This window comes from Amphiura filiformis, unplaced genomic scaffold (genome assembly GCF_039555335.1).
Source record: "Amphiura filiformis unplaced genomic scaffold, Afil_fr2py scaffold_29, whole genome shotgun sequence".
Classification (NCBI taxonomy): Eukaryota; Metazoa; Echinodermata; class Ophiuroidea; order Amphilepidida; family Amphiuridae; genus Amphiura; species Amphiura filiformis.
Genome location: NW_027305493.1, coordinates 657,254 through 670,240, shown reverse-complemented (window position 1 = coordinate 670,240; position 12,987 = coordinate 657,254). Strand labels below are relative to the sequence as shown.

The window sequence follows — 12,987 nt, the reverse complement described above, 5'->3', positions numbered from 1 at the left end:
TCTTACAGTAGTAAACTTGTATATTGACTTACTTTTCTGTAAAAAAACCCACAAAACAAAAACAAAAGAAAAAACAAAAAACAACAACAACGCCGACAGTATATCACTTCGTGTCACGTCGTGAGTATTTCACCTCAGGTCTGTAAAATACATGAAAACTTTAAGTAATAAAACAACTTTTTTCCCCTAACGACCCCCAATAACGCCTAGAAAAGTTTTTTGCATTCGAAAGGTATTAGTCATCAGCGCCATTATTCGTTATTCCTTTTTCTCCGATGACGGCACCAGCCAAAATATCTGTATTCTACAATTTAATGAACAGATTTCTATACACCCCGAGAGATGGGGTTTTTTACGACACGCAAAAGGCGGAATGCGGCCAAATTAATATTACCCCTCTGGAATATTGTATGATGGGACGTATGAAAAAGTCTATATTGATGTCGAATGCTTTCAAGAAGACCGTTTCAAGACATGGATCATTCAAAGTATGATCACATTTAAATTGCCCGTATGGATATAGCAGGCTTGAATTTTAGCCACGCCGAACAAGCAACATTCCATTTGCATTTGCACGAAATGTATGCTAATTGAACCTTTGTTCACGAATTATATAGCCTCACCCGAGTATAGTATAAAAGAACATATAAATATTATAGGCCTTCTTGAGCACTTCTTTCCCATAGCTTATTAAACAGGCCACATGTCACTGGTCAAAATGTCTAAAGTTAACGAAAACAGGTTACAAGTTTGGTTAAATTCTACAAAGTTGCTGATGCCAGTTGCCCAAAGATAGTTAATCTTGTACAAAGTTGCCCAATGTTACTCAAAGTTGCATAAAGTTATGCACGGTTGAGTCAGATTGGAGTCAAATTTGACATAGATTGTACACAGATTGCCTGTCTGCTTTAAAACGGCGATATCTTCCCCATGCAATGACATGTGGACTTTAAATGTCAGAGTTTTACTCTCTTTTCAAATTAAACAAATTAGCTCATGTATGAGTGTTCACAAAAATTGCCAGAAAATATCAAATTTTGAAGAAATTTAGATCTACCAAATCACTGATTGGCCCTTCAAAGTAAAGATCTGGCACCCATATGTCTCCCAATATCATTGTATCAGATTATAGTTGCATATGCCCTAGTTTGCTGCCAACGTCTTCCATCTCTTGTTGATGATGGCGACACTTTTGTTCAGATTGTTCTTGTTCTCGCTGGCGACGCCTTTGTTCTGCTTCTAGTTGGCGACGCTTTTTTTCTTCCTCTCGGTGGCGACGCTTTTGTTCCGATTCTCGTTGGCGACGTTGTCGCTGGCGACGATTTTGTTCTTCTCGCTGGAGACGTTTTTGTTCTTCTCGCTGGCGACGCTTTTGTTCTCCTTCTCTGGCTTTCTAGAATTTAAAAAAAATCAATTGTATAATCTTATAAACATCCTTTTTGGAATAATTTGACATGTCTTTCGCTCGCTCGCTCGGCTCAGCTCAGCTCAGAGAAGCTCAGAGAAGCCCAGAGAAGCTCAGAAGATCAGAGAAGCTCAGAAGATCAGAGAAGCTCAGAGGAGAGGAGAGGAGAGGAGAAGATCAGAGAAGCTCAGAGGAGAGGAGAGGAGAGGAGAGGAGCACATATAAGGTTTCTCTATTCAAAATTGGACCACCTAAACGAATGCGCGTCCTTTGAAAGTACTCTGGCTATTACCTTGCTAGAACGAAAAAGAATGTTGATCTTTTACTGAAAAACAAATGCACTTTGAATATGATTAAGTGCTTAAATTATTTAATCTCAATTTATTCATGGTTAGTTCTATTTATATATGGGGCATATCGGTGACTCACCTGTTCCTTTGCAGCTTTGCCATACTGTTTTCCTTTCTGCAATGAGACAAAACAAGCACATAAATACCGGTGGTCTTGATTTTGGCTTATTTTAGTTAAAATTCATACACCCCCATATAAAAGAAAAGACCTTAATCTTCTACACAGGGGGTGTAGACTTTCAATTGAGTGTCCCATTCAGTGTCCCATCTTTCACAGAATGTGTATAGATTTCAACTGGAATAACCCTATATTTGTGCCAGTGTGATAAGTGTGTTAGGATAAGGAATGAGAATATCAGACGCAGGCTGAATGAATAAACAAAGACCATTCTGGAAGTAGCCCAACCACAGAGGAGTAAGATAAAACAGAGCGCGTACCACCAGTCAAAGTCCCCGCCTCATCCGATAATGAGGGCCGATTCTTCCATGAAATGCGTCAGGGGAGACTGCTATGCAATTACCGCGTATTTTCACGGTCTATCGCGTAATCGCTAAAGCACGCAACGCTCTATTGCGTATACGCGAAGGAACGCAACGCTGGCGTGATTGTTAGACACGGCATGATCAAACAATCGGCCCTCATGAATATGCGAGAACTGGTAGCATACAATACACGGGGACTTTGACTGGTTGTACGCGCTCTGTTTCTTCCTCCTCTGTGAGCCCAACAGATCAAATGGTTTGGCCATGTTGTCCGTATTACCCAACAACCATCCCCCAAGCATACCAGAACAACTTCACTGTCCCGTGGCCACCAGATCGCCCGCCTTCCAGATGGAAATACCAAGTACAGTATACGTATGGATACTGTTAAATGCTGAATAGCAGGCCCATGCAGGAGTGGAGGACGATGACATGAAGACTTGGTGGAAGCAGAAGGGCCACACCGGCCCATGGACCTAAGACAAGCTTGTACCGTTCAACTGAAAAATGTTCATAGAGAAACTGAGAGACACAAACCATGGCTCATCATAAACTTTAAGTCCATCCTTTTTCGCGTTTTTCCGCTGCGTGAGACGTCATGTTCGTGGCTTTGTTTGCTTCATGGGCGTCTTCGGTCGGCTGCGGCAGACTTTGGCGGAAAATTAGTATTTCTTGTGGGCGTTTTTTTCATTGTGACAGCCACCGCCGCCACGAACACAACCACCATTGCCATTGTTTTTGATATCATCCTTGCCATTAGTACTATCACCATAATATTATGCTTTATTTGTTTATTTACATATTGTAATATTGTTATTGAAAAATACCTTTCCCGAGCTGTTATTTTGCCTGACTTCATCCTGCCGTCCTGAATGATCGCAATTATGTTGCCAACCGCCACCTTCTTCAGAATGTCGATGCCAACTTTCATGAGAAGACGAAGAATTAGACTGAAAATGACGTGTGTGTTGAGTAGCCTCATCATCATCTGCCCGAAATCTACCGCTTCTTGCCCATGGAGGAAGATCACGATCACTGCGATTCCGCCATCTTTGTTGACGTCTGTTTCTTTCGGTTTCCTGTTCTTCGTGATATCTACTAGACATGAATCCTGAATTGAAAAACATACACTCTAAAAATTAGCCCCTCACAAATCTATTCAAATTTGACAAGTATGACTATTCGGTGGGGGATGTAACGTATATATTTCTCTTCAAAATTAACAGATTTTTCTTCAAAATGATTTAGATTTTCTTATCAAAACGACAAGAAACTTTTGATAAGATTGCTTTGTCATTTAAAAAATGGATAGGTTCTTGTCATAAATAAATAGGTTCTTATCAGAAATGACCAACAAATGAAATTGTAATAGTTTGTCTTCTCCGAATGGGACGAAACAGAACCTTTTTTAAAGATTGAAATAGATAATCTTTTCAAATAATGATTATTCAATTTAAGTAGTTACTTGTCAAAATAAAACAGAAACTATTCATTTTGATAAGATTGTCGGTTCAAAGTGATACTATACCTAATCGAATTGAACAGTATATCTCATCAAAACAAATTGTTATGGGATCAATTAATGACTAGGGATTCTTTTCAGAAAAAAAAAGTTGAAATTAGAGAGTAAAACTACCGGGGTATGTAACAGAGCACCATTTCCAACAATTTTATCCAACAATAATTTTCTTCCGTGCAAGAGATATCTTATTTTCAAAGAACTAATTACGCTACCTCTTCCTTAGATAATGTTTGCAATTTCTCTTCACAACTTGATTTCTCTTGAGGCTTTCTATCTACCGATGACCACATAAAAGGTTGTTATACTGCCATAGACAGTAAATGAATCAGAATGGGTCAATGTGTTACCAAGATAACCGTGTGCATTATAGTCCATATAGGGAACGATCTTCGGCTGCTGCATTTTGTAATTTAGCTGTATTTGCCTCACTTAGGCACAACGTCTAATTTGGTCCTATATCGCTATCGGTGTTCCGATAGATACCAGTGGCTCTTTCTATCGTACTATGAACATTTCGTCGGTCGCAGCACATAGTGGCGTAGAGTGATTTTCCAAATTTTCCGTTTCACATAGTGGCGTATAGGATTAGAGGTGGCTATGATCATATAATAATTATTCCTTTTTAACTTTTAAAGATACAGTTAAATAATTTGAACCTTAAACTTCAATTTCAAATGGAATCGGACCACTGATGGATAACAGTGGAGAAGTATCGACACTGTTACTAGTAGCACATCGTTCAAAAACGTTTTGCTCGGAAACATATTTTGTCCTTCACGTACGCCACTATGTGTTGCGACCGACGATTTGTACAATGTCTTCTTTTTTATTATTTAAGGTTACACAAAGAGACGTATAAAAAACGTATAAAAGACGTATAAAGTTGTTCTCTAAAACAGAGTTTTCTCAGTAATCAAATATCGCAGCGAGTGAAATGTTGGTGCATTGGATGTAGCTTAACATTTTTGTGTGTGTTATATACAAATTATTAGAATAAATTTGAAAATCCTTCGTTTAAAGCATTTTTACCCACCATGTTCACAAGATCAAAAACACGTTCCATGAGGTTTTTTTCAAATGTGCGCTCCGTATAAATCCACACCGAGCGATTGTTTTCTTCTTTTTCGTATTGTATTAAAAATCGATCAAAGAAATAATGTTGCCATGGGGAAGAACCAAATACAGTACCGATTAAATTTTAAAAGCCTGTTTTGGGGGAAAATTTTGGAGAATTTGCTTGAGAAAAAGCTGGTTTGTGAAATTATCGATATCTTGATTACGAGACGTTAATTTAGACATCTGAATACCTACATTATTTCTCAACATTCTGCCAATTGCTATTCCATTTGATTTTCACTCCAAATTGAAGCTAGTTTTGCAAAAAACGAGGTTTTCCTCCATCAGTTCGTTCAAAATTTCAGCGCCGACATGCGTGTTTATTCTAAGAGCCATAATGCGGACGCGATTGTAATCATGTAATTGCATAAAATATCATCCGCTTTGAGAACAGTCAATTGCGTAAGCTGATCTATGGCCGAGTGGATAGAGCGTTGGACTAGGAATCTAATATGAACTATTCTTGTGGGTTCGAGTCTCCGTGTGGCTGAATTTTCTTTTTTTTCTTTTCTCATTTTTACTTCCTTTCTTTCCTCTTTTCTTTCTCCCTTTCTTTTTCATTTCTTTTTTTTTTTCATTTCTTTCTTTCTTTCTTTCTTTCTTTTCGTTCATTTTCTTTTCTCTCTTTCTTTCTCTTTTCACTATTTCTTTATTCTTTCTTGTTCCTTTCTTTTTAGTTTTATTTGATTGATTCGCTGAGTGCAGTGAATCGTGATTGATTGTTTTTCACTTTATATAATTCAGAAATTTGTAGGCCTGCTAAGTCAGTCTTGTTGATTTTCATCCCAAATTCGATTTACAAATAGGAATTGCTTTTTGATATTGTTGTTGTTGCCTACCCTTACATTGTAATCAGGGGAATAGCAGCATTGATTTCATCAAAGACATCAAGGCTATAAATTCAAAATCAACACATTTTCCAGGGCGTAGCTTGACGAAGTGCCCCCAATCAATTTTAAAATTTATAAAATCCTTGTGAAAATTGCCGAAAACGGCTTGTGCCACCCCCCGGCATCCGAGCTCCGGGCACGAGCTAAGCCAAGTTTCATAGCCTTTTCATGTCTTGACCGTGGATCGATATTCTATTGTAAGTAGGCCTACGTCCCGGTACGCTTGTTCATTTTCTGCATGGCTGTTTCTGTTATGAACTTACGCCCTCTGAAATCAAGCGCATGAAAACTCTCGGCTAACCTTAAATGAACAATGATATCACAATGCAAATGCTATTTATTTTGATTGATACAATTTATTACATCACAGGATATGATAGGGTCATCAGCACTAATCTGGGCACTGATAGGCCCAAATTCGACGCGGTGCCTTACCAGAAACGTGAGGCATGATACAGGTACTGTTTATTAAATCAGTTATTGCAATCATATTTGGCTGAAAATGGCGGTAGAATATAGGGTACAATTACCAAATAGGGTGCAACTTTGCTAGGCTTGAGTCCAGTCCTCGTTAACGAAGTTTAGGATTAAGGTTTAGGGTTGGGGTAGGCCAGTCTTGTAATAAGACTAGCAGAGTTGCACCCTATTCAGTAATCGCTACTACGATCGATTGTATTTATTTATTGGCCCATTTACATCTCTAGATTAAAATATACTTATAAAATATATGGTAGCTCACAATAACACAATTTACACGAAATGTTTAAATAAGAATTGCAGAGACTTACTACGCATGTGTATTTCACGAAACATTCGTTGAAACATCATCTGTAAGTGCAACAAAAATGAAACGTCAGTTCCTCAGTAAAAGGGAGAAGGTATAATAATAGTTTCAAAATAGGCATATTATGAGGGTTCTGGGTGTGTTTTTTTTTTGGGGGAGGGGGAGACGCCCTCTATATACTTGATTTAAACAGCGAGCTACAATAACATTTACAGGTGCATGCGACTCCATGTACCGGCGGCGATGTCAAAAACCCTCCGAAGGCCTGGGCACTCTCATGACTCATTTTCTGGGTTCTTAATTGAATTGATACCGATAAAAGCAGGCAACATTATTGCAGTTAGATGCGTCCTCACACCAGGGATTGAACCACGCCCTGTTACACCAAAATCAAGTATACCATAACCACTGCACCATGGCATCCACTTGTTTCAAAAAAAAAATTTTAATTCAAAAATTTCAAATTTTCATGACCATATTTGGAATCAGCATGAAAAATGCATTAAAATGAGTACAAACAAGCCTAGTATTGGTTCAGTAGTTCTTAAGATAGCTCTTGATATTTTGAGAAAATATTTCAAAATTTGAACTTTTTCCGTTGAAACGCATGACTAGCATGCAGAGCATTAAGTGTTACATAATAATATTTACCTCCTGAGCAAACATAGCAAATAATGGATGACCAAAGAACAAAAACGACTCATCATCATCATCATCATCATCAGTTGCAAAGAAGAACGGATGCATTCCAAACGGGAAATGGTCCTCCCCGTCTTCTGATGCATCCCTGGTTTCGGCTGAAAATAGACGTTACAGTGGTTTAGGCGCAAGTTGAAAATTACGAAATATGACAATGACGAAGGAGCGAAATGAACAGGAGCGGTAGAAGGAGAATAATAAATTTGGGCTATTCAAGTTGAAATAACCCCTATGTGAAACATGACCTTAAATCTCCCACACAGGGGGTGTAGATTTCAAATGGAGTCACTGATTCAGGTAACCCAATTTGAATTTCACACTAACTGTATGTGGGATTAAGGGTAAATTCTTACATAGGGGGTGTATGTATTTCAACTGGAATAGTCCGGTACCTTCTGTCTTAGGCAAAGTTTACATTTTAATTTCGCAACATCTGTGTTGTTTTGTTTTTGTTTTCTACATAGAAAACGTTCTATATTATGTTTTCATGACATTTATATAACCCGACAATATTGAATGTTATTTAACGTTTAGACCAAAACCAAAACACGTATAACACATTATAACGTATACAAACATCTTTGTGTTTGTTCGGATGCGTGTTCTCCGTCTTATATGACAACCTTTTTACAGGCTTGTAACATGAGGTAGGGGCTCATATTCAAGGAGCATTATCTACTGGCGATTTATCCAATATGCTGTAAGAGAACACCTACCCTTTACATGATTTGCATTCTTAAATGTGGTTCTTAACTCCTCAATGCAATAACTGACTATTGGCTCAAGAAAAGGGACTGCTACAGTGAAAATATCTTACATTTGATGTTGGTGTTGTATACAGCATCATTATGCCACATATTGGGAAAATCCATGTTTGTGTTTTATGAAAAGTAAATAAGTATCCATGATTTTTATTGCATTATATAAATGACCTATGTACAGAGGTTCTCTCCTGTAATGAACAATTTGAGAAAGATTGAGGAACTCCTACAATGACGTCACAAAGTAGAGGGATATTTCACTTTTTTGCAAAAGTTGTAAAATGTGAAATATGGGCCCACACCCCTGTTCATAAATGGAACATACCAATATAAACATTTGTTGTTTTATATTTTTTCATAAAGACGACGGATGAAAGATGGTGTGTAGAAAAATTTACTTTTATAGATGCTTGTCTTAGGTGCCAAAATTTGTTCAAAAATGGTATAAAACGGCATTTTACAAGTCGGGGAAATACGTGTTAGGGGCATATTTTAGGGGGTCCCATATTTCCCAGGAGGGGCATAGCAGATTTTTTTTTATACTGATTATTATGAACACTTATCCAAACCTATTAAATTGTCAAAATATGGTTGAAATTTGCTGACCCCCATCTTCCACCTTTTTCCCATGGCATCTGTATTTCTCAGAAAATATCTCTTAAAACGTTTAGACCAAAACCAAAACACGTATAACACATTATAACGTATACAAACATCTTTGTGTTTGTTCGGATGCGTGTTCTCCGTCTTATATGACAACCTTTTTACAGGGTCCTACAGGGCCGGTCCTTTGAACCGTAATTGGAATTTAACTTTTGTGCCGGGCTTTTGTGCATCAGCTAGGATCCCATGTGACCCTTGCGCAACCTTTGACCCAGAACTGGTTACGTATCATGTCATGTGTCGTCATGGACAATGATGCTTGAGACCAAGTTTGATATAAAATTGGTTCGATTGAGCCCGATTGTTTAGTGGTCGAGCTATGAGTTTAAAAATATCGGACGAGACGTCCAATGTTTTACATTATTATGTTTTGATGAATCCAAGTATGTGAAAATATTGGATCCAAAACACAATGATAAAATTGGATGCTTTACGCCCAATATTTATTAGTCTCGCTATGAGTTTTGAAATATTGGACTCGATTACGTCTCGTCCAATATTTTAAAACTCCTACATGTAGCTCGACCAATAAATATGGGCTCAATCGATCCAATTTTATATCAAATCATAGCGAGACGAATAAATATTGGGCGTAAACCATCCAATTTTATCACTATTATGTTTTGGATCCAATATTTTCACACACTTGGATTCATCAAAACATAATAATGGACAAAATTGGCCTCAGCATGAAGGAGCAGTGGACATGTTGCCAGAAGGAGAAAGAAAGAAACAGTTGGATTGCAAGATGTATATCTTACAGTTTGCAAGTATCCTGTAAGCGTTGTTTATTTCTTGGAATTTTCGAGTAGCCTCTGGATCGTTGTTGTTTTTATCTGGGTGATGTGTCAGAGCCAAACGGCGATAAGCTTGCTGGATCTCTTCTGAATAATAATAATAATAATAATAATAATAATAATAATAATAATGATAATGATAATAAATGATAATGATAATGATAATGATAATGATGATAATAATAATAATAATAATAATAACACTAATAATAATAATAATAATAATAATAATAATAATAATAATAATAATAATAATAATAATAATAATAATAATAGCACTAATTAAGTACCCACTCTCTCCATTCATGCCTGACAGAAATGACATCACAGCCAGTTCCGATCGAGGTAACGCCTGGCTTGTGTATACTCTACCGTAGCCTCTGGGCACCATGGGAGAGCATTGTTTCAGGATAAATAAGACGAAAAACAAAATATGCACCTACTCCACAGGCCTTGCCGTCTAGATTTTAAAGGCGAGTGGTTAATCACTCGCTATCATGATGCTAGGCGAGTGGTCGAATTTTCACAAATATGACTTATTTGGGTATAATCAAATAGAGCTTCGGTCGTAAAACAGTATGTCTTCGCGCTAAAATTGTTGACTTTCTTCGCTTGGAGGGGGCATAGAATTGATTAATTGCTGAATTGGTCGATTAGATGGCTGATGTTGGGAGAATTGCAGCGAGTGATATTTAGTGTCTTTGGCGAGTGGCAAATCGCTCACTAGAAATCGAGTGTTGGCGAGCGGTGGCGAGCTCGCCTCAAACGGCAAGGCCTGACTCCAAATTCCAGACAAATAACAGCTATAATTAAATCAAATCTCAATATTTTTGTGCAAATTGAGGAAAAATAGCCCCAAACATGTCATTGTGCATATTTGCTTATAATTGCCTGACGATGTGCGTAAGCAATTTACCAAATTCAGGACATCAATATAAAAGGTCAGCATTTTCAATTGATCGTCGGTTTTTCATCCCAGCTACATACACTTTAAGTACATTAGATTTATAAAGTTTACTTCGAGGACTGTTAAATATCAAAAATTAAAATATCCAATTTTAATAATTTGTCATAAAATTTGTATTTTATCGCAAATTTAAAAAATGAAAATTATTTGATATCACAAGGACATTCCTCGATTTCAAAATGCAATTCGATATGCCTGATGTCCTCCCAGGTTCCACAAAAAATACGTGAAAACGTCGCTATCTGAACCCTTAAGATCGTCCAATTTGTATTTTCTGTCTGTTGACCGACAGAAATTACCACAAAGTGTGTCAATGTTAGGGACCGTTCACAAACACTTGTAAGGGGGGAGGGGCCGATTAAAAAAAAATTCATCGCGAAAATGTTTCGGCCCCCCCCTTTACAGACCTCAACAATTTTAGGGCCCCCCTTTGACATCACAATTATCGGTCAACCCCATAGAAAAGCATATAAACTTAATTTTTCCAGGAAAATTTGTGGTCATTTTTTTCAGCCCTCCCCCTTAGGAGGGTCAACAATTTCCAGCCCCCCCCTTTGCATCAGGCCCCTTACAAGTGTTTGTGAACGGTCCCTAATATATTCAATTATGCATAACTCACAATGTCCGAATCAACCGAATGTTTTTGGAAATAAGCTTTTTTCGTGGGTATATTTATATTGAACCCCATTATTATACCGTTTAAAGAGAATGCAAGAATCATACAATGTCCCTTTAATGGTCCATTCAGTGATCCCAGCGAAAGTGTAAAATATTTTATTGTGTATAAATTTCTTAAAAGTGAAGAAGTGAATGAAAAAATGGGCAAAAAACGAGGAAAACGGGAGTGTTAACACAATTCTATCCACATGTTTAGATAATTTCTCTACTTAAGGCCGTATGAAATTAATGTTTTGGTTCTCGTCCAGAGAATTTTCATAAAATTTTCAATGTAAAATAATTATTATTAGCATTGTTAGTAGTTTTCGGTCTTTTCCAACAGTCCTCCATGAAAGGAGGAGGCCTTTTTTAATGTGAGTCTTGGAAGTGATCCATGTTCTAAAAAGAAAAAAAAAAAATAAAGGTTTGTCTCAAAGCTCACGAGTGGTTTGAAAACAAATGCGAAATGCGATTTTTTATTATTATTATTCCTGACTTTTTTTTAGTATTTTGAGAAAAAAATCAGATTTTCACCGAATTTTTCCGGAAAAATTCTAAAAAAGAAGAATTTTGAAATAAAAAAATTCCGCATTTCTTTTTTTTTTTCAAATCTCGCGATTTTACAAATGCGGACGCGAGCTTTAAGACAAACTCTTTTTTTTTTATTAATAAACTTATTTATCTGTATAAAGTTTTCCTAAAATATTCCAAAGTCTAAAAGATTTTGAAACATCTTAAAAAATTGAGGAGGGGACAAGAACCAAAACGTTAATTTTAATATACGGCCTAAGTAGAGATATTACGATTTCATGTAAAACGTCCTATTTTGTCTTTAATATAGCGATTGCGCGAAAGGTCATTACTTCAAATCGTCCTCCAGAAGACATGCAAATGCATGGAGTATAAAGGAATCAATACCACTTTAACAGGTGATTGGTATTGTACTCCATGGATTTGCATGTCTTCTGGAGGACGATTTGATCTAACGACCTTCCGTGCAACCGCCCTATACATGGCTTTTGGCTATGTACATCCATGGTAGGTACTATAATACCTACCATGGTACAATACATCTATGCTACGAACAAAGGTGAAAAAAAAACGAAGAAATTTTGAAGATTTTCTGAACGAGAAAATCGCTGAATAGGCTCGTAGCGTTAATACAAAATTTAAGTTGTTAAATGTTCGTACTTTATATGAACAATTATGTAAAAAAAAAACTTGTTAGTTTAATATTAGGTTTACTAAATATTGATGAATTAACATAATTATATATTTTATGTTAAAGCATAATTCTGTATTTTGAAGCGACTGAAGGTAAATACCGGGGGTAAATATTGACTTTGTCTACCGGCATGTACGATTTTTGAGTGCAAACAAACATGTACACTATGATAGTTAAAATAGGTTACAGGCCTACCTTCTGATGCACCCGGTGATAGTCCTAGCACTTGAAAACAACGATTTTGTTCACTTGAACTGTGTCTACTGGAAAAGCTGGCCATTATGAACTCTTTTCTTGATAGTTAAATAATGTATGACATGAATAGCCTACACATAGACAGAGGCGGTTGTTGTTGTTGTGAAAATATTGCGCATACTTATTGCGTTATAATGGTATCACCGGATGGAACAATTTGTATGCATAGTGTAATGTTGATTGATTGCGCTTGCGCAGTACATAAATTAGTATTTCCCGTATTTGGGGATTCCCCATGTGGTCGAAGTTCATATGACGTAGATGGTGGATAATTGCAATAGCAGATAAACATAATACCTACGTAATTATGCGCATATGCGCAATTAAAGAACCGGGGAATTTAAATTAATTACCAACCCAGAGGTTTGAGCTTTAAACGCAGTAAACACAGGCTAAATGGGTGTAATTCCATA

General features: G+C 36.9%; 1 protein-coding gene across 1 annotated transcript; it reads right to left on the bottom strand.

Moving 5' to 3' along the window:
- Positions 1-107: 107 nt before the first annotated feature.
- On the bottom strand, positions 108-12,778 carry LOC140143844 (uncharacterized). Its single transcript, XM_072165655.1, has 7 exons — positions 12,515-12,778; positions 9,435-9,557; positions 7,202-7,347; positions 6,555-6,594; positions 3,066-3,349; positions 1,835-1,870; positions 108-1,393 (listed from the first exon to the last, which is right to left on the bottom strand). The coding sequence occupies exons 1-7, from the start codon at positions 12,597-12,599 to the stop codon at positions 1,127-1,129; spliced, it is 981 nt and encodes a 326-aa protein (XP_072021756.1). The 5' UTR covers positions 12,600-12,778; the 3' UTR covers positions 108-1,126.
- Positions 12,779-12,987: the final 209 nt, after the last annotated feature.